General features: G+C 42.3%; 1 protein-coding gene across 1 annotated transcript in view; it reads right to left on the bottom strand.

Annotated features, from left to right (window-relative positions):
• Catspere (catsper channel auxiliary subunit epsilon) overlaps window positions 1–22933 on the bottom strand; it is a 117312-nt gene that overhangs the window by 39962 nt on the left and 54417 nt on the right. The window contains exons 6-10 of the mRNA XM_032914676.1: window positions 20523–21000; window positions 11648–12102; window positions 7508–7566; window positions 4704–4779; window positions 1734–1786 (exon numbers count right to left, since the gene is read on the bottom strand). Coding sequence (XP_032770567.1) covers window positions 1734–1786; window positions 4704–4779; window positions 7508–7566; window positions 11648–12102; window positions 20523–21000 — 1121 coding nt within the window. The remainder of the gene's footprint in view (window positions 1–1733; window positions 1787–4703; window positions 4780–7507; window positions 7567–11647; window positions 12103–20522; window positions 21001–22933) is intronic.

Here is a 22933-nt window from a genome sequence, read left to right as displayed (position 1 = left end):
AGTATTACAGAGCAATAGTGATAAAATACTGTACGGTATTGGTAAGAGACAGGCAGGTAGATCAGTGGACTAGAATTGAAGACCCAGAAATGAACCCACACACCTATGGTCACTTGATCTTTGACGAAGGAACTAAAACCATCCAGTGGATCAGCAACCAGGCAGCACGTACCGGGCTGATTGAGGTAAGGCCCCCAACACATACACAGCAGAGGACTCCCAGGTCTGGGTTCAGTCAGAGAAGGTGCACCTAACCCTCAAGAGACTGGAGGCCCAGGGAGTTTAGCAGTCTGGTGGGAGATGGGGGGTGGGGACATCCTTGTGGAGAGGGGAGAGGGGAGAGTGTGGGGGGAGAAGGGATGTGGAACAGTTGGAAGGTGACCTGGGAGGGGAATAAAATCTGGAGTGTAAAAGTAAAATTTATTTCTAAAAAAATGGTGTGTGCCTATGCCTAGGCTGAGGCTCTTCCTGGCCACTAATCCTCAAGACCTGGATCAAAATCCTGTGTTTTCCAGCTTCCAGCCTAAACATCTGGATGGCAGCTGTGTTCTCCATGTCTGGGCCGTAGTTCATTTCTGATTAAGAGTCTAAATGAACTTGGCAATAACCAAGTCGCTTGTTCCACTGCAAAAGCATGAGCAATATAAGCTCAGCAGGGTGGGACCTCTCACTGAGATCTCTACTCCACATATGTGGTGTCTCCTTGAGTGTGGGACTCAGCTCCATTCTACTCCCCAGTGCCCCGGAAGCGGGTATTCTGTACTTTTCCCTTCTCAGCTTGCTCCTCTGCATTAAAACGTTCTTCATGAGAGTCGACTTTAGTAAGCGCGTGACACAATTCATACCCAGCTGTTTTGAGACTTCCTTTATCAAGGCAATTACTCTAAATGTCTTCACTTAGCCTCAGGCAGACTCTTCAGACAATGGTAAAAGCAGAAATATATTCTTCACCAAAATATTAAAAAAAAGTCTCTAGGCCACTTACTAAAACCTCTTGGGCCAAGTTTGCACAGATAAAGTCATCCTCAGCACCACGCTCCGACTAGGATGGCCCATTACGCCCCACTTAAAACATTCCACTGCTTCCCAAATCCTACGTCCCCAAAGTCACACTTCTCCAAACAAAAACATGATCAGGCCTATCACAGCAATAACCCGGTCCCTGGTACCAACTTCTGCCTTAGAGTTTTACTGCTGTAAAGAGACACCATGACCAAGGAAACTCTAAGGACAACATTTAAGTGGGGCTGGCTTACAGATTACAGAGGTTCCGGCCATCATCAGCAAGGTGGGGAGTATGGTAGCTTGCAGTCAGACACAGCACAGGAGGAGCTAAGAATTTTACATCTTCATCCAAAGGAAGCCAGGAACAGACTGGGCATCCTCAGGCAGCTAGGAGGAGGGTCTCCAAGCCCACCCTAATGGTGATATACACTTCCTCCATCAAAGCCACACCTACTCCAACAGGACCACACCTGGTAATAGTGCCACTCCTTGGCCCAAGCACATTTAGACCAACACAATTGCCTCAATTCTTCCCAGCTCTAGGCTGTAGGCGTCTTTATTCACCAATCAGGGATAAGTTGCGGGGGCAAGGTCACATAGTGTTACTTGGGTCTGCATGTGGATTCTCTTGTCCCTGGGGGCAACCAGGCCTTGGGGCCAATATGTGGCATTACGATACGTAGCAAAAGACCAAACCTCAACAGAGTAAGACCCAACGATATACTTACCCTTGTACTTGAATGTATTTAGTGGGGTCGCAGCCAACACTAATTTCGAACACCTACAAATGAAGTAATTTTACAAAGTAAGCTCAGCGGGTCTGACTTGCATGATCTGAGGTAGAGTTCAAGCCAGTGGTGGTTCTAGTTTAGATTAGAAACACAGACTTAATTTCTTCCCTTATCTGAAATGCTTACCAGGAGGGTCCCGGATTTTATAATATTTGCATATACCTACTGAGATATCTTGGGGCTGAGCCTCTGCTGCTGCGGCCCTCCCAACTCCATGCTTGCAGCCTGCATGGTAGACTCTGCCAGCAATCATCTCTCATGTACTTAATTCAAAGGGAACCCTGCCAGGGAATCGAATGGCCTTGCATGCAGTAGCCTCTCTTGGTTTGCTCATTCTGGTTTCCCCTACCCTTATGTGCAGTCAGAGGACTAACAGGTCAACTACTGTCAGGCTTCATACTGGGCCTCTGTTGTCTGTTTTAAATGTCCTCACCTCACATGTGTGATATCCTACTGTTTCCTCGCACATGCTATCATTACAGGAAACCATGTGTTCGTGCATCCCAGCATCCGTATTTATTTGTTTAAAGACGATAAACTACCTGTAGACATGGGAGCCTAGCAGCTGGTACAGTGTCTGCCCTACTGTGAGAGGTGACACTCTGGAGCGCAGCGAGAAAGCGTCATCACGCGGACACCCTATGTGGAAAGGGGTAACATTCAAAGAAACAAATGAAACTCTCTGCTGTGGGAGAGACCCCATCTCAATATGTAAGGTGGAATGGAATGCATTGAGAAGGTACCTGACAGCAATCTTGCCCCTCCATAGTTGTGACCACACAAACACATGTGCCCAAATTCATTTATACTTTATACATGTATATATCCCATATATATATATATACACACACACACACATGTACAAAAATCTATTGCAGGGGTTGGGGATTTAGCTCAGCGGTAGAGCACTTGCCTAGCAAGCGCAAGGCCCTGGGTTCGGTCCCCAGCTCCGAAAAAAAGAAAAAAAAATCTATTGCAATCTGATGGGATGTGTGTATAAGATATATCTATCATATATGATATATATGATATATACATACACACACACACACACACACACACATATATATATATATATATATATATATATATATACATACTCTTTTTACTTTGGATATAGGACCTTGTTACATTGTTCAGGTTGTTCCTGAACTCTTGGACTCAATTAATCCTCCTGTTTTTTGCCTGACCACGATTTGATAAATATATTGTATTTGCCCGAGTCCCTCCATTGTTGAGGAAATCCAATGTTTTACCACAAAGGATATGGTAGAATTATGACTATGCTCTGAAAAGAGACTTTTTTTTTGCTTTTCCTACCAGACACACTGGATTTAAAGTTGAAAGAAGGTTAACTTCATGAATCTCTGCCATTAAGGAAGAACCCTTGGCCAACACTTTACTCTGTCAATATTTAGAATCATATTGCCTAAAAATTAGGCACAGCTTCTGTAGCTAAAATAATGACTGTGTCAGCCTTAAAAGAAAGCTTAAGAAGACAGGGTTGGGGTTAGAGAGATGGCTCAGTGGTTAAGAGCACTGACTGCTCTTCCAGGGGTCCTGAGTTTAAATCCCAGCAACCACATGGTGGCTCACAACCATCTGTAATGCGATCTGATGCCCTCTTCTGGTGTGTCTGAAGACAGCGACAGTGTACTTATATATATAATAAATAGATCTTTTAAAAAATAAAAGACAAGGTTGAAAATATAGCAGGTCAAAAGGAGAATAAAACAGCAGATGACTGCCTTCAACTTTGCAGAACTGTCCGTGTTTCTGTCAGAGCCAGGGGTCTGGTTCTCTCTCCCCTGCCTCATAAAACCTTCTGTCTGAGGCCTACCCTACAAGGGGAGTGCCTGGTTTCCATCTGCTAACCATCTGGGATGCAGTTTATTCTCCCAGCAAAACTGACTTACATCCTGTATAAACTACAATCATTCCACCTTCCCCTCTGAAATACGTTCAGAAGCACAGCCCGGCCTTTTGATGTTTATTAAGCCATCCCAATCCCCATCAAAGGGTAGCTCAATTCCTCAACTTTGTCATGGTCGGGACAAATGGTGTCGGTCCCATGATGATTTCACTTGTAATACCCCGTCCTCATCCTGGTCTGTGTTGTCAAAATCACAAACCTTGGACCAGTGACCACAGCTAGGATTAGAAATCAGAGTTGTCTTGAAGATGGACCTGGAAAAGGAGCTGTAAGAAGAGGAAGCTTGCAAAAGCCTGTTTTCTAAGGAAACTACAGCTGCAGGGAAGGCACATGGCCTTCTAGATGTGCTTGGGACTTTCTGACCCAGAACTAAGTGAAACCATTTCTCTTCAGTTCGGGGACAGGGCAGGATTGTTCCTTGTTGAGGTTTGGTCTGTTATGTACTGTAATGCTAAATGTGGGTCTCCAAGGCCTGGTTGCCCCAGAGACAAGAGAGTCCACACCTAGACAGGACCCACCGTAACCTTGCTCCCAAGTTATTTCTGATTGGTGAATACAGATACCTACAGCCTATAGCTAGACAGAATTGAGATAGGCAGGGATGGTGTTCCTAGGCTTGGGGTTGGAAAAGACCATGAGGAGAGAAGAAGGTGGAGAAAGGAGAAAGAAAGATGCCATGAGTTAGGAGTCAAGAAAGCATGGAAACAAGGGCTGGCCAATTCGAGTTAGAGCAGCCCAGATGGGACATAGTGAGGACTAACTCTGTGTTATTAATAGGAAATTCATTTTAATAGCGTAGCTGGAATTTCAGGTGTGCTGCTGTACCCACCCAGCATGAATATGAGTTCTGAGGATTCAAACACCAGTCCTTAATGTTGTGTGCCAATAGCTTTACCCACTGACCCATCTCCCAGCCCCTGACTATATATTATTTTGAAGAAAAAAAAATTGATTTTTCACCCCATGGCACCTACCGGTATGACTGTTGGACATGTTCTTGTATATTCACTAGGTCGTATCTTTATAAGTGTGAGACCTGTGTTGTTTTTTCTAAGAGAAACAATCCACATAGGTTATTGTAGAATGAGAACAGGTGACAAGAATCTGTCTTCATGTAGAACACATGTGAAGTCCTATTGCATGGTGGGGTTGACTCCCTCTGAGGAGATAAAGAAGCTCTCAGGACAGCTAAGTCCATCAAGGTAGCTCTCCATTGCTGTACTGCTGAACTCTGCTCCCTTCTTTGGAGCCCACCCACACCTTGACCAGATGCATGGCATAGCAGGAAACAGAAGTGAGCATCCACCAGCATTTTAGGGGGGGATCTCATGCCCTTTGCAAGTATCCTGAGTCCCTGAATCCTGGGGTTCTACACCAGGTGCTTTCTCCTCAATGCGTTCTTCCTTTTGCCCATAGGGGTTCCTACCCCATTGGCAACACCTTTGAAACAATGAAGAATATTTCACCTCCTAACCACATTAAAGTGTGCAAACCGATTTGAACACCAAGAAAGGTTATCTATGGTGCCTTTCTTAGTCATCAAGTGTACACAGATCATTTACTGTTTGGGCAAAGTAGAGGTTGCAAAACAACAGCCACAGAACATCTGAGGGCACGATGCAGACATTTCATGTCCTGACAAGATTCTACTTTGGGGGGTGCTAGGGTGGGCTAGGGGAAAGAAAGTACATTAGATAACTTTATGTGCGGTCTGCTATGTAATTCTCAGCAAACATCCAAAAATCCAAAAATCCCTAAGGGTACCAATACCTTTGATAGGTCCAAGAGTGATTTTTCTGTGGCTGTGATAAAATGCCCTGACCAAATCGACTAAAGGGGAGTGGAGCCTGAGCTCGCAGGCCTTAGGTGCAGCCCATCTTCATGAGGCAGTCAAGGCTGTCAGGAGTTGAAATAGTGGATTGCCACACCCACAGTCAGGGAGCTGAGAAGGGTGGATGCTTGTACCTGCCTACCTTTTCCTTCTTCCACCCTAGGTGTCTCAGTCAGGGTTCTTACTGCTGGGATAAAGCCCCCTAAGCAAAGCACCATGACCAAAGTGGAGGACAGGGTTTATTGAGCTTATACTTTCCTATCGCTATTCATCATTGAAGGATGTCAGGTTAGGAACTCAAATAGGACAGAAATCCCCAGGAGGAGGCTGATGCAGGGAACATGGAGGGGTGCTGCGTACTGGCTTGCTCCTCATGGCTTGCTCAGCCTGCTTTATCCTATAGAACCCAGGACCACCACCTCAGGGATGACACCACCCACCATGAGCTGGACCCTCCCCCATCACTAATTAAGACAATGTCCTATAGCTGGATCTTATGGGGACATCTTGGTTCCCTCATTTCAGATGACTCTAGCAGCTGTGTCAAGTTGACCTAAAACCAGCCAGCACTCCTGGGAATGGCCAGGTCTTCCCTCCTCAGTTAACCTAACCATGATGATCTTCCAAAGGCATGTTCAGACACCATCTTCCACATGAATCCAGAGCACATCAAACTAACCAACGAACCCAGAAGAGCCAAAGGGTGAACAATGAGGGGTAATAGTACCTCTTCTGACAACTGTGTACAAGGAGCATTTCCTCATAGTTCTTTCTGGCCACTGCTCTGCCATCTTGTCTTTTCTTCCTCCTTTGTGGTGTGTGTGTGTGTGTGTGTGTGTGTGTGTGTGTGTGTGTGTGTATGTGTGAGTGTGTGTGTGTGCATTTGTCTGTGTGTGTGCTCATAAGATATATATATATATATATATATATATATATATATATATAGCACACAGGTGAATGTACATGCATATGTACATACATGTATGTGGTAATGGGGGCCAGAGGTTGACATCAGATGTCTTTCTTGATCACAGTCTACCTTAAGTTTTGAGACATGGTCTCTTACTGCACCAGGACCTCATGATTGGACTAGATTGGCTAACCAATGAGCTCCAAGGACTGTCCTGTGTCTCCCTGCCCCCAGTGCCAGGGTTACAGACATGTGCCACCATGCCTAGCTTTTATGTGGGTGCTGGAGGCCCAAATTCAGGTCCTTATGTGTATGTGGCAGGCACTGTGCTGATTCAGCTGACTGCTTGGCCCCCATTTTATTAGCAGCATTCATTAGCACTTGGGATTTTCTCATGCGTTCCTTGTTTGGTGTTGGTCACTGGAAATGGGTTCTGATATGCAAGTACTCCATCTTTCTGTTCACAGGAAGGGGAGTTCTTCCCTTTGATTGAGGATAGCATGTAGTGACTTTCAGGTGGGAATTAATGGTCAAACAGGCATGGAAACGATAGAGTTAAGAAGCAGCCTGTTGGGTTTGGATAAGAACCTTAGGGGTTGGTATCCTTAAAGGAAAATGTGGACCTTGTTTTTTTTTTTTCCCTCCTTGGTAGCTGACTCATGGAATCTATCATGTTCTACTCTTGTTCTGCTGCTACTGCCTTGCCACAGTTCTAGAAGCAATGGAGTCTCTCATGTGTGACTCAACACTTCAGACTAACCGTTCTCCTTTGAATCTAGTTGCTTCAGCTGTCTGCTACAGTTGCAAGGCAAGCTAAGATGGGGCAGTCTTGCCATCTTCAGGGGCGAGAAGAAGAACCTTTAGACGACTTTCCACTCATTTATAAAATTCATTTACATTTTAAAGGGTAAATACTAATTTCTCATATATTGGGGCATGCAAAGGGTTTTGAAATTTGGAGACTTAAAAGGGTGTGAGTTCGTTTAAAAAAAACATACATATCAAAAAACCAAAGAACATTTAAAGTACATACTTACTCTAAATCATAGTAATTCCTTACTGATTCATAATTGGTTGTCTGAAAAAACCTTGTTATCTGAAAAGAAAATTGAAAAGTTTCTGTAGAGCAGAAAAGGTAGGAAAGGGACCTCAAGTTAGTATCATTTAGGTTTGTAGGTCTAGAAACACCAGACCTGCTCCCACTGCTCATCACTGTAGACCAAGTTCTTCTTCTTTTTTTTTTTTTTTGGTTCTTTTTTTCGGAGCTGGGGACCGAACCCAGGGCCTTGCGCTTCCTAGGCAAGTGCTCTACCACTGAGCTAAATCCCCAACCCCGACCAAGTTCTTCTAAGACACATTGTATACTTTTAGACATTTAAATCTTGAGTAAGAAAAACAATATTCTTGAGGTTTATTTTTATCTATCTATCTATCTATCTATCTATCTATCTATCTATCTATCTATTATCTATCTGTCTGTCTATCTATCTATCTATCTATCTATCTATCTATCTATCTATCTATCTATCTATCCTGTGTATGTGTTTCTCTGTGTGATAGGCATGGGGCAGCAGTGTGCGTGGGATACATGTAAAGCTCAGAGGACAACTTGCAGGGGTTGGTTCTCTCCCTCTACCGTGTGTGTCTTGAGGATTAAATTCAGATCATCGGACTTGGTGAAAAATGACTTCACAGCCTGAGCTATTACTTGTCCTCTTCCACCCCCAACATCTTTTCTCTTGTAAAATCTCAATTATGTATACATTATTTTCCTTTGTTACATTTTACTCTCCTTTAATTTGGGGTGTGTGTGTATGTACATGTTGCTTGTTGAAGCCAGAGAACAACCTCAGGTGTCATTCCTCAGGTACCATTCCCGTTCCTAAAATAATCTTTTGTTCTTTTATGTGTCTACCTGCATGTTTGTATGTATGCGTGCTACATGCATGTTTGTATGTGTGCTACATGCATGTTTGTATGTATGTGTGCTACATGCATGCAGTATCCTCAGAGCCAGAACGAGCATCAGATCCTCTGGAACTGGAGTTACAGATGGTTGGGAGCGACTATGTAGGTGCCAGGAATGGTGCCTGGATTCTCCAGACTGTCCCCTCTCTCACTAGTCTGGGGCTTGCCAAGTAGGTCAGGCTGGCTGGTGGTGAGTTCCAGCTAGGGATCTTTCTGTCTTTAATAACAAAATGCTGGGATTTAAAGCATGTGCTACCAAACTTGGGTTTTGGAAATGTGGGTTCTGGGGACCAAACTTATGTCCTTGTGCTTTGTAGGGTGAGCACTTCACTGACTGAGTCCGCTCCCTAGTCCCTTTTAATTTTAAATTATCTTGACCATACTTCCCACCACCCATCACTTAGCTTTTTTCACTGCAGCACGCTTGTCTTGATTATTTACTTATTTCCTGAGCTGCAAAGACTATAATGTAATTTTGCTTTCCAGTGCTTATCTCTGTGAAGCCTTTTACAAGTCTTCAGTTGCTATCTACAGGTAGACTAGTTGCCAGGACCCTCTCTTCTGTTGTCTTTTGAGTGATTTAAAAAACCCTTGTAGCAAGTCTGTTCCTCTCTCATTTCCTGTTGGAACTTGGAATATCATCTTCCACATTTCATGAGGCATGGTTGACTGGGAGTAAAGACCAATCACAGAACAGACAGGAGAGTGGGGCGAACTTCCTCAGCCCTGCACATACATGTACACTAAGTACAAAACTCAAATCCACATGCTGCTTCTGGGCAGGTCTCTGTGTTCACACAGGTGTGTATAGTCTTTAGGAAGAGATCATGTAAATGTGGTTCTTGGTAATCTGTTTTGATGAGAACACATTAGGTTCCTCTAGAAATTCTTGGTGATAAGATAGATGCTGGCTACTAAGGGGAACACCACAAAATATTCAATCTGATAAAGCTGCAGTCTGTGAAGTTCAGTGGGACTGTGATCAGATTTATCCCCGTATTCTGTTGCAAACTACTCTTTTTCCTTATGAGTCAAGAGTTGGTTAAACTGATGAGAATGTACTTGCTTATGAATAGTTTCCGAATTTTTGTTTCCTTTTATGAAATGTAACCATAGTCTCCAGTGTCCAAGTTTCGATGATGACTGTCTTTGAAATGATGCCCAAATACATATATTGTCTTAGATTATAAGCATTGAAACTATGTTACAGATCTTCTTAGAAGTATATTTTGTTACTCACAGGAGGAAATACAGTGACAAAGTGTGGAGCAGAGACTGAAGAAAAGGCCACAGACTGCCCCACCTAGGGATCCATCCCATATACAGTCACCAAACCAAGACACTATTGCAGATGCCAAGAAGTGCATGTTGACAGGAGCCTGATATAGCTGTCTCCTGAGAGGCTTTGCCAGAGCCTGCGAAATATACAGAGGCTGATGTTCACAACCAACTATCAGACTGAGAATGGGGTACACAATGGAGGTGTTAGAGAAAGGACTGAAGGAGCTGAAGGGGTTTGCAACTCCATAGGAAGAAAAACAATATCAACCAAACAGACCCCTGAGAGCTCCCAGGGACTAAACCACCAACCAAGAGTACACATGGAGTGACCCAGTGCTCCAGCCGCATATGTAGTAGAGGGTGGCCTTGTTGGGCATCAGTGGGAGGAGAGGCCCTTGGTCCTGTGAAGACTGGATGCCCCAGTGTAGGGGAATGCCAGGATGGGGAGGCCGGAGGGAGAGGATGGGTGGGTGGGGGAACACACTCATAGAAGCAGGGGGAGGGGAATGGAATAGGGGGTTTCCTGAGGGGAACCTAGGAAAGGGGATAACATTTGCTAGAAAATATCCAAGAAAAGAAAAGAGAAAAGAAAATAATAAGAAGTATATTTTGTGAATGTAATAGTCTATTTAAAACCAATAGTATGAATAGTGAAGGAATAGTTGGTGTTTCCAGAATAAACAGCCAGCTACTAAATATATTAGTGCATTTTAAAAACAACAGAGAAGAGTCTTCCATAAGGAATAGCACAGCTAAACTGAATACAGGAACACAACTTAAACACATGGATATTTTCATAAATGCCAGATACAATGGTAGTAACAGGTCAGACATGAGGAGTACTGGTGTGGAAAACCGACTAGAAGATGTTGTACAAATGCATCCCAGAGAGATAAGAAGACAAAGTAGATGCACAAGTGAGTAGAAGACTCACAGAGAAGGGTTTGAGGAAGTTTAACATGCGACCAGTTAGAGCTATAAGAGACGGGAAGGAAGTGATAGGTGCAGATATCGTACTTGACGAGATGTCTGATGGAAAGAATGAGCTTCACAGCCCCAAGTTCCATGCAAAACCTACCTCTACCTGTGTTGTACAAAACCGCAGGAAGCACGGACAAGAACCGGAAAGCCCACCTGATGGTTAAGAGTTAAAATTACAAGTGCTGGGGACATGGACGTGGCTCAGCGGGGAGAGCACTCACTGGGGATGAGGATCTGAGTTTGGTCTTTCTGTGGCAAGATGAGAAGTGGAGACAGAAGAACCCCAAGAACTGTGGTTTAGCCACATTGGTGTGCACAGCCAGGAGCAGTCGGAGAGTCTACCTCAAACAAGGTAGAAGATGAGGACACACTCCAGGTTGTCCTCTTTCTTCCACATGTCTGACATGACACGCATACCCAGAGCCTGTCCAACCATGCCTGTCCTCATATGAAGAGGCTGAGAGACCGACAGCTGTGCAATCTAGGAGGCTGGATGCCTCGGCAGGCCTATTCTGATACTCAAAGTTTGCAGGTTTCCCGGAGAGCTGCTGTTTTTCATTCCATGTTGGAAGGACAAGCAATTTGGGTTCTAACAATCAGCGACGACACTGGAGGCATCAGAAACCGGTAGAAAAATTCATCAGAGAGAGCAAAGGCAGGTGGGCAAAAAACACAAGGTTTTCTGACTTGCCTATATCTGGATCAAAACCCTGTTGGGATCCACAATTCAGCCTCTTCATTTCAATTAGCCTAATCAAGAAACATGTCTCATGGGCATGCCCAGAAACAAACCTAATCTACACAATTCCTTACAGGTGTGCAGAGTCCAATGGCTCCCTTGGGCTCAGGAGTCAACAACAACAGCAACAACCACCCCCTCCACCCCCCCCAAAAAACCTAATGTTTTTCAAACCCCAAATAAAGAATTAAAAAACATACCAACTTACCGTACTTTTAGTACAGAATCCTGATGCAATCTCGTACTCAGTGTTTTGAGTCCAGGTTAATATATTTGATCCATAGTAATCCACGAGAGTATTGAGACCCCGATTTTCTGGGTAGACTATTTGAGTCCAAACTGTCAGGCTATCTCCTTTGTCTAAATGGTAAAACTGACTGTGAACGTCGTGTTGAAATGTCAGATATGGGCACATGTCTTCCAAACCTTTATTTTTACTTTGTAGCTCCAGAACCAACGGATATGACTGTAGACGTAACTGGTACTTCTCGTCGAGATTTTGATTATAGTGTAATATATTTACTTGAAAAGATTTGTCAAGCACAAGTGCCGTCTCTGCTGTCGTGTTTACCCACCTCGATAGCGGAACTATTTCTGCAATGCCATCCTTGATGTAGAACAAATCATTATTTTCCATTTTTACCAAAATATTTCCAGTAGTATCTGGAGAGAAGACAGAGAAATGCTTACTTAGTTTTTTAAAGTTGATTTACTTGTGCGTATATGTATGGCATGTGCTTGAGCTGCAGCACACATCTAGGGGGCAGAGGGCAATCTGTGCAATTTATTCTCTTTGTACCATGTGGGGTCCGGAGATCAAACTTGGCAGTAAACGAGTTCTCCCTGGTATGTGTTATATTAAGTAAATCGTAAATCGTGCTGTTTTATTGAAGTAGACTTAATGAAGATAATTTCTTGTATAATGACACAGTCTCTCACACATGTTTTTTTTGCCATCTGAATGCAGTATGTCTTTAACTTTACACTCAGCCTCTGACATCCTGTTTTCTGCTTGGTCTGGTCTACTGTCCACCGGGGACATCGCCACGCTTCCATTTTCTCCAAATCTCACTTTCCTTGCTCCATTTTTCATCCATGTTGGTTTTCTTGCTATTTACTTCTTTCTTTCATGCGTTTGCTTGTTTGAATTACCTTTAAGGTGACCTACTGAGCTGCTTCAGCGTCCTGGACACAGTTATGGATGAGTTCAGAGAGAATGCCCGCCCAGTGGGGTGTTTTCCCCTTTTACTTCATCTGGGTCTCCAACTTATGGGATGGCCTTGCAGCACTCGGAGGATGCATTCCCCCTTAATCTTACCTGCAAGTACCAATATCCTTAGGCATTCCTTAGTCAGCTTGGCGATCATAATTAACCATCAAAGTCCACTTCTTGACAACTTAGCATTCAGCCTTAAACCCCCGCAGTCTACTACTATTGAACTGCCCTCTCCCTACAAAGACCACGTCTATCCATCTTACAATTAAAATACATTGAATCTATCTCTTCACATTTATCCCAGTCTTAAATGTTCCAAGTTTAGTTTCTTCCGAGAGTCAAACTCTTAGCTGCAAACATGAACAAAATATGTACTTTCAAGGGACATTAGCACATAATAAGCACTCCCATTCCAAGAGAGAGAAAGATGAGGACAGAAAAATGTGAAAGATGTCAAGGCAGATGTTAAATCCCCCTTCAGCAGTATTCCCAGCTTTTGAGGCCCATTGTGGTAGTGGGATGTGGGCCCCAAAAGTCTGGGGCAGCTGTGCTACTGAGATGGTCTTGAACTCCTCAGCCTGCCCGGCCTCTCTGGAGCTGGTTACACTCATTACCTGCAGTTGTTCTTGGCACACAATCTACATCTCTGAAAGCTGCAATACCCTGGCTTCTCCAATGAAGGTCACCCCCACCCCAGCTCTGCTCATTGCCTTCTCAGAGACTCCCCATTGTTGGGGTGACCCACAAATATTGTATTTTCTGTTTTTGAAAAGGTATATTCTTGTTATTTGAAGCTGGCAACACTCAGCTAACAGGATATGTAAATGTCACTTCCTCACCTGCCTTTGAAAAAAAGAAGGCAAGCTGATTGGTGAGTGGCCTTTGCCAGCCTCCTAGTTGAGTAGTGAACATGGCTCTTTACATAATAAAGACCTGGTCACTGGAGCTAGGGCAGAAAGTATGGGCAGGATTTCTTGGGCACACAAGGGTGCAGGGAGACCAAAGGAGACCTGGACAGAGGCAGAAGGAAACTGGAAGGAAGATGGGAGGGAACTGGGAGGCCTGCAGTGAGAACTACTTGGAAAGATGGAGTACCAGAGAAGTCCGGTTAACTTAGAGGCTGAGATTCTGCCCTAGCAAAAGGCCAACAGCCGTAAACTCTGTGCATGTCTCTGTGTCTTAATTAAACCTCAAGTATGAGCCGAGAAAGCTATGCAATCTCTTCCACCCATCCCATGGCAGGGCATGAAACCCAGCTTTAGGCACCACATTCAGGATTAATCCACAGGTTCCGGACACAAGACCCAAAGGAGAGATTCCAGGCACTGAAACAGCAGCCAATGTTTTGTTTAGCTCTGTACCCCATTTTTTAATAGGGTGATTTGGCTCTCTGGAGTCTAACTTCTTGAGTTCTTTGTATATTTTGGATATAAGCCCTCTATCAGATGTAGGATTGGTAAAGATCTTTTCCCAATCTGTTGGTTGCCGATTGTCCTAATGACAGTGTCCTTTGCCTTACAGAAGCTTTGCAGTTTTATGAGATCCCATTTGTCGATTCTTGATCTTAGAGCATAAGCCATTGGTGTTTTGTTCAGGAAAATTTTTCCAGTGCCCATGTGTTTCAGATGCTGCCCTAGTTTTTCTTCTATTAGTTTGAGTGTATCTGGTTTGATGTGGAGGTCCTTGATCCACTTGGACTTAAGCTTTGTACAGGGTGATAAGAATAGATCAATTTGCATTCTTCTACATGCTGACCTCCAGTTGAACCAGCACCATTTGTTGAAAATGCTATCTTTCTTCCATTGGATGGTTTTAGCTCCTTTGTCAAAAATCAAGTGGCCATAGGTGTGTAGGTTCATTTCTGGGTCTTCAATTCTGTTCCACTGATCTACCTGCCTGTCTCTGTACCAATACCATACAGTTTTTATGACTATTGCTCTGTAATACTGCTTGAAGTCAGGGGTGGTGATTCCCCCAGATGTTCTTTTATTGTTGAGTATAGTTTTCGCTATCCTGGGTCTTTTGTTATTCCAAATGAATTTCCAAATTGCTCTTTCTATCTCTATAAAGAACTGAGTAGGAATTTTGATGGGGATTGCATTGAATCTGTGGATTGCTTTTGGCAAAATGGCCATTTTTACTATATTAATCCTGCCAATCCATGAGCATGGGAGATCTTTCCAATCTGAGATCTTCCTCAATTTCTTTCTTCAGGGATTTGAAGTTCTTGTCATACAGATCTTTCACTTGCTTGGTTAAAGTCACACCAAGAATATTTTATGTTATTTGGGACTATTGTGAAGGGTGTCATTTCCTTAATTTCTTTCTTAGCTTGTTTATCCTTTGAGTAGAGGAAGGCTACTGATTTGTTTGAGTTAATTTTATATCCCAACACTTTGCTGAAGTTGTTTATCAGGTTAAGTAGTTCTCTGGTGGATCTTTTGGGGTCGCTTAAGTACACTATCATATCATCTGCAAATAGTGATATTTTGATTTCTTCCCTTCCAATTTGTATCCCTTTGACTTCCTTTCACTGTCTGATTGCTCTGGCTAGGACTTTGAGTACCATATTGAATAAATAGGGAGAGAGTGGGCAGCCTTGTCTAGTCCCTGATTTTAGTGGGATTGCTTCAAGTTTCTCTCCATTTAGTTTGATGTTAGCTGCTGGTTTGCTGTATATGGCTTTTACTATGTTTAGATATGGACCTTGAATTCCTGATCTTTCCAGGACTTTTATCATGAAGGGGTGTTAAATTTTGTCAAATGCTTTCTCAGCATCTAATGAAATGACCATGTCGTTCTTATCATTGAGTTTGTTTAAATAGTGGGTTACATTGATGGATTTTCGTATATTAAACCATCCCTGCATCCCTGGGATGAAGCCTACTTGATCATGATGGATGATTGTTCTGATATGTTCTTGGATTCGGTTTGCAAGAATTTTATTGAGTATTTTTGCGTCGATATTCATAAGGGAACTTGGTCTGAAGTTCTCTTTCTTTGTTGGGTTTTTGTGTGGTTTTGGTATAAGAGTAACTGTGGCTTCATAGAAGGAATTTGGTAGTGCTCCATCTCTTTCAAGTTTGTGGAATAGTTTGGACAGTATTGGTATGAGGTCTTCTATGAAGGCCTGATAGAATTCTGCACTGAACCCATCTGGACCTGGCCTCTTTTTGGTTGGGGCCTTTTAATGACTGCTTCTATTTCTTTAGGAGTTATGGGGTTGTTTAGATGATTTATTTGTTCCTGATTTAACTTTGGTACCTGGTATGTGTCTAGAAAATTGTCCATTTCATCCAGATTTTCCAGTTTTGTTGAATATAGGCTTTTGTAGTAGGATCTGATGATTTTTTTTTTAAATTTCTTCTGATTCTGTTATGTCTCCCTTTTCATTTCTGAATTTGTTAATCTGGATACACTCTCTGTGACCTCTGGTTAGTCTGGCTAAGGGTTTATCTATCTTGTTGATTTTCTCAAAGAACCAGTTCCTGGTTTTGTTCTTTGTATAGCTCTTTTCGTTTCTACTTGGTTGATTTCAGCTCTGAGTTTGATTATTTCCTGCCTTCTACTCCTCTTGGGTTTATTTATTTCTTTTTGTTCTAGAACTTTAAGGTGTGCTGTCAAGCTGCTGATACATGCTCTCTCCTGTTTCGTTTTGCAGGCACTCAGAGCTATGAGTTTTCCTCTTAGTACTGCTTTCACTGTGTCCCGTAAGTTTGGGAATGCTGTATCTTCATTTTCATTAAATTCTAAGAAGGCTTTAATTTCTTTATTTCTTCCTTGACCAAGTTGTCATTGAGTAGAGCATTGTTCAACTTCCATGTATATGTGGGCTTTCTGTCATTATTGTTGTTACTGAAGACTAGTCTTAGTACGTGGTGATCTGATAGGATGCATGGGATTATTTCTATCCTCCTGTATCTGGTGAGGCCTGTTTTGTGACTGATTATATGGTCAGTTTTGGAGAGGGTTCCATGAGGTGCTGAGAAGAAGGTATATTCTTTTAGGATGGGATGTTCTATAAATATGTTAAATCCAATTGGTTTATAACTTCTGTTAGTTTTTCTACATCTGTTTAATTTCTGTTTCCATGATCTGTCCAGTGATGAGAGTGGGGTGTTGAAATCTCCTACTATTATTGTGAGGTGCAGTGTGTGCTTTGAACTTTAGTAAGGTTTCTTTTATGAATGTAGGTGCCCTTGCATTTGGAGCATAGATATTTAGGATTGAGAGTTCATCTTGGTGGATTTTTCCCCTGATGAACATAAAGTGTCCTTCCTTATTTTTAATGACTCTTGGTTGAAAGTCAATTTTATTTGATATTAGAATGACAACTCCAGCTTGTTTCTTAGGGCCATTTGCTTGGAAAATTGTTTTCCAGCCATTTACTTTGAGGTAGTGTCTCTGAGGTGTGTTTTCTGCATGCAGCAAAATGCTGGGTCCTCTTTACCTATCCAGTCTGTTATTTTATGTCTTTATTGGGGAATTGAGTCCATTGATGTTGAGAGATATTAAGGAATAGTGATTGTCGCTTCCTGTTATTTTCGTTGTTAGAGGTGGAATTATGTTTGTTTGTCTTTCTTTTGGTTTCAATGCAAGGAAATTATATTCTTGCTTTCTGTACAGTGTAGTTTCTCTTCTTGTGTTGTTTTCCATCTATTATCCTTTGTAGGTCTGGATTTGTAGAAATATATTGTGTAAGTTTGGTTTTGTCATGGAATATCTTGGTTTCTCCACCTATGTTAATTGAAAGTTTTGCTGGATACAATAGCCTGGGTTGGCATTTGTGTTCTCTTAGGGTCTGTATGACATCTTTCCAGGATCTTCTGGCTTTCATAGTCTTTGGTGAGAAGTCTGGTGTAATTCTGATAGGTCTGCCTTTATATGTCACTTGACCTTTTCCCCTTACTGCTTTTAATATTCTTTGTTTTGTGCATTTGCTGTTTTAACTATTATGTGATGGAAGGAAATTCTTTTCTGATCCAATCTATTTGGAGTTCTGTAAGCTTCTTGTATGTTTATGGGCATCTCTTTCTTCAGGTTAGGTAAGTTTTCTTCTATAATTTTGTTGAATATATTTACTGCCCCCTTAAATTAGGAGTCTTCACTTTCTTCTATACCTATTATCCTTAGTTTTGATTTTCTCATTGTGTCCTGGATTTCCTGTATGTTTTGGAATAGTTGCTTTTTGTGTTTTACATTATCTTTCACAATTGTGTCCATGCTTTCTATGGTATCTTCTATCCCTGAGATTCTCTCTTCTATCTCTTGTATTCTGTTGGTGATGCTTGTGTCTACGGCTCCTTGTCTCTTCCTTTGGTTTTCTATATCCAAGGTTGTCTACCTTTGTGCTTTCTTTATTGTTTCTATTTCCATTTTCAATTCCTTCACCTCTTTGGTTGTGTTTTCCTGTAATTCTTTTTTTTTTTTTTCTTTTTTTCGGAGCTGGGGACCGAACCCAGGCCTTGCGTTTGCTAGGCAAGCGCTCTACCACTGAGCTAAATCCCCAACCCCTTCCTGTAATTCTTTAAGTGATTTTTGTGTTTCCTCTCTAAGGGCTTCTACTTGTTTACTTGTGTTTTCCTGAATTTCTCTAAGGGAGTTCTTTATGTCTTTCTTAAAGTCCTCCATCATCATTATCAAAAATGTGATTTCAAATCTAAATCTTGCTTTTCTGGTGTGTTTAGATATCCAGTATTTTCTTTGGTGGGAGAACTGGGCTCTGATGATGCCAAGTAGTCTTGGTTTCTGTTCATTAGTTTCCTGCGCTTGCCTCTAGCCATTGGGTTGTCTCTGGTGTTTGCTTGTCTTGTTGTTTCTGGGAGTGACTTGGCCCTGCTGTAGGCCTCTATTTCAGCACTCCTCTAGAAATGATTTCCTGTTTTCTTTCAGCCTTTCCTGAGAACAGGTGCTCTGCTCTCAGCTGTGGTGGCACTCCTGGAGACCTGGAGACTGTCTTCCAGCTCTAGGCGCGGGCAGGAATCAAAGGGAATCAAAGCCCCTGATTGCTCATGTAGGTCCTTGCACCCAGAGGGCACAGTTGGCACTATGCAATTCCCTCTTGGGTCTGGACTGTGGGCAGAAGGTATTCTCCTCTGACTTCTCAGGAGTATCCACACTTCTGAGGTTCCAGCACTCACCCCCCCATGGGATTTGGGTGCAGGGGACTGTTTGGTGGGATCAGTTCAGTCCTGGGCACAGAGCAGAACTGTGGGTTCCTAAATCCCTCTGTCCAGAGGCACTGTGCAGTTTTCCTTTGGACCAGGGATGTGGGCCGAGGTGTGCAGAGGTGGCAGTCTGTCCTGCGTCCTCGGGATGTCTGCACTCCTGGATGGTCAGCTCTCTTCCCCACAGGATTTGGGTGCAGGAAACTCATGATTTTTTTTTAAAAAAATAAAGTTAGATACAGCTGGCCCCTAATCCACTATGGCTGACTATGTCCTGTGTCTGAGTTGTGTGCTGTAGGGGGTAATGAATTTGTGTATTTGTGCTTATTCATGAATACTATATGATACACTTGTAAAGAAAGATCAGAGGACATGAAAACAGAGGCACATGTGAAAAACACAGTGTGGTAACAGGAGACACTGATGTGTGTGTGAGACAAGTAAAGGCAGAACAAACAAAACAAAAAACAGTAATTAAGAGACTGCCCCACCCCCTCCTCCTTTGCAGGTTGCCCAAGAACATGTCCTATTGGCACCTTGATTTCTAGCTCCTCACTTGTAGGGTTATGAGATGAGGCTACAAATTGAGGTGCTTAGTTGTGTCAACTTAAGGAACATTCAACAGCACAACACCACTCACTGCAACAAATATATCTACCATTTTCTTAGCATCTGGCAATCAAGTGAAATGAAACTTTTGAGTTTGCCCTTCTGCCCATGGGATCATGATTTAATGAAGTGGAAACTTAAGGCTTCTTTGGAGAGTCAATAGTGTTGGCTGGGGTTAACGACTTAGGGAGTGTTTTCCTGACGTGGACACTGGTGAAAGACTAAAGCAGACTCATGAAGGAACTTTTAGCTGAAGCAGACACAAGAGAAAGGATATTCTGCTAAAGCAAACAGGTGAAAGGACATGTGACAAAGGATTGTTTGCTAACAACACGCATGTATTGGTCTGCAGTGGAGCTCCACTTGTTGGGACTCTGTAGACTTGGGCTGGCTGGATGCACCTGCTGAGAAAGTGTGCTGACACGAGACACGTGAAGGATCGGTGATGTTTGGAGGGTATAAATAGGACTCAACCAAGTGACAGAGACAGAAGCTTGGCTTGCTGGTACAGCTAGCTGTGCAATGCTTGTGGGTCTCGAGTCTTCGCTGATCTTCACTCTGATGAGAGAGGCACAGCTGAGAACTTCTCCTGGTGCTCCTGTTGGTCCCTCCTGTTGACTCGAGCCAAGGCTGAGGCCTGGCTGTCTCCCCAGGGCCATGTCACCACTGCTGCTAACCTGAGTGTACCAAACTAGACTGCTGGTGTGTCCATGAAGTGTTTGTTAGTGGATTGAACTGTGCTGCCTAATGACCTGTGAACTGAACTATCAATTTCCAGACAACATAGACCGGAGTTGCTTCAGAGAATCATTTCTAAACAGACCCGTTTCCCCTGTATCCTTTCTTTCCCACTACCTCTGCTGGGTGGTGGCTTACAAGGGAGGTTAAAGAGTTTAAGAACCATCATTTAAAATAGGTTTTAAAAAGAATTAAAGGTAGAGTTTAATGCTGACCAAAAAGTGAGCTCTATTAAGCTTTAGGTGCTTGATATACAGCAGTAGCCATCAAAAGTCCCACATATTGGACATTTACAATTTCTATATTACTAACATGAGACCCAGAATACTTCAGCAGAGTAGAGAACTCCCTACCTGCAACGACGTTGTGGACTTTGCTGCCCTCTGATATCAATGACAAATTGGTGTTTCCTGAGTCTGTCTCAATAATTCCAACTTCGGTGAAATTATTGTGGCTATAGTAAGTGCTGTATCCATCCCACAGGATCATATCCGGCATGGCTGATAAAAGAAAGCGACAGTCTAACTTGGTCTCCTTGGCCACTTGTATGTCAAAGTCCTGGAGCACGTATTTAGAATACATTGAATTAAACAGCACTATGCGAACGTCCTTGATAGTCGAGCAGTCTGTGCAGTGGGACAGCATAAAAGCGACCTCCCGCGGGTGCCACAAGTACTCAACAGTCATTATTTCCAGGGTGTCACCGGGGGGAAGCTTTAGAACATCTTTTAGCTTTGAAATAGTCGTGAATACCAGAAATCTAAGATTAGTATATCCAGCGTAAACTACATCTTTTGACCAAGCAAACAATAAGCTTTTTTTTGATGCAAGCTGGAAAAGGAAAACAAGTTAAAGAAATCTTCAGTGATAGAGAGGCAAGAGGCAGTCTATCAATTCCTGTCTTCTATTTTTACTGTACAGGGAATGGAGAATGGAAACTGGGAAGGAAACTCGACAGCCGCACACGCCCTGGTTTACACCCCAACTACCAAAAGTAACAAGAAAAGGAAGTAATTACCAAGTTTTCTTTTAGTGTATTTCAGAGTAATACTTCATGCATTGAATTCCATTAAATAAAAACACATCATTATTACAAATTATGAAAAGAAATCTAGCGATTTTTTCTGATATTTCTAGCAGTAGAAAGAATAAACATCATTTCTTTTAAAACTTTAAATATATCAGTCTTTCTTGCTTATTTATTTATCCCTTTTGCTGGGTAGGTATGGTGATGTACACTGACAATCTCAGAAGTTAGGAAGCTGAGGGAGATTTTGAGTTTGAGGCCAGCCTGGCCTATATAGTGAGACCTTCTCTCAAAAAACAAACAAACCATCAAACCCAAATATCCCATGAAACAACAAGATAACAACAATAAACATCTTTTAATTTTTATCATTTTATATTTATATTTATGAGTTTCTATAAAATACAGTTACTTGAAGTAAAATATTGACATGACAATGTGCTATGAGATTTATAGCATATTTAGAAGTAGAATTATACCATACAAAGGATTGGGGTATAAAATAGAAAGGGATAGTCATAAGGTCCTACTGGAATGTGCCCTAATTATTCAAACTTAAATTTTGGTAGCTTAAAGATGATTATTCTAAATCCAAGAACAGCTGCCACAAAACAGATCCTATTTTAAAAGGTTCGTATGTGAGACAACATAAAATACTAAAAACATTTCATGGTCAATTTAAAATAGGGCAAAAATGGATAAACAAAGGACCAAAGAACCGGTGGGCTAGATACATAATAAACATTGCTTTAGGGAGGTGCAGCTCAGTGGTAGAATACTTGAATAGCATGCACAGGTTGCCTGGAAAAGGAGAGAAGAAGCCATACTAATTATCTTTTATTCCTTGCCTCCAGAGAGGGTCTAGTGTGTATGTGCATGTGCACGCAAATGTGTGTGTGTGTGTGTGTGTGTGTGCATGTGTGGTGTCCATATGAGTATATTCTCACAGGTGTTCACGTGCCTGAGGAGGCCAAACAAATACATAAGACTTCTCACTTTTAGTCGTAGGCCTTTGAGAGCTGCCCAGTATGGATACTTGGATCTAAACTCTGGTCCTCATAATTAAGCAGCAAACACTCTTAAGCACTAAGCAATCTTTCCAGCCTCTCAAATAGAAATCTTAATTTAATCAAGCCATAGCAGTGATTAACACTACATCTAAGTAGACTTTACTCAAAGCCAGATATTATCTCTATGGATTAACAACAACACAAAAAGGCTAAATCTAGAAAAAGCATTTCTTAAGTACAAAGACATAGGAAGAGTCATGGTTAAAGAGAAGACATAAACAAGAAATATATCAGAGCTAGAGGCTGGATGTGCTTAGCATGTGTGAGGTCCTGGGATTGAGCCCCAGCACTGAAAGTTTGAAACAGGATGTCTGTATACAATATTGAAGTGAAATGGCACTCTCTACCCTCTGAGCATTGAAATGCTGAAAGACTGAATATGTCAAAGATTGGTAGAAAGTGTAACCACTATGAAAAAAATCCTGCTATAAATATTTCATAATCACAAGTTTTTAGAATCAACATTGATATGTAAGAGAAGAAAGACAATACTATGGAATCCCTTCTCAGCCCTCAGCTACTTTTCTCATATTGGGACAGAAATGTTTGATTTGGGACATCTGTTTCTTTCTAATTCAGAAACGTGTCTCCCCAGTTCATGTGACCAAAAACTCTAGCCAAAGTAACTTCAAGGGAAAAGGGCTTGTTTTTTAGATCAAAATTCCAG

This window comes from Rattus rattus, chromosome 10 (assembly GCF_011064425.1).
Source record: "Rattus rattus isolate New Zealand chromosome 10, Rrattus_CSIRO_v1, whole genome shotgun sequence".
NCBI lineage: Eukaryota > Metazoa > Chordata > Mammalia > Rodentia > Muridae > Rattus > Rattus rattus.
Note: the sequence above shows the minus strand (reverse complement) of the source record. Positions and strands in the feature narration are given on the sequence as shown.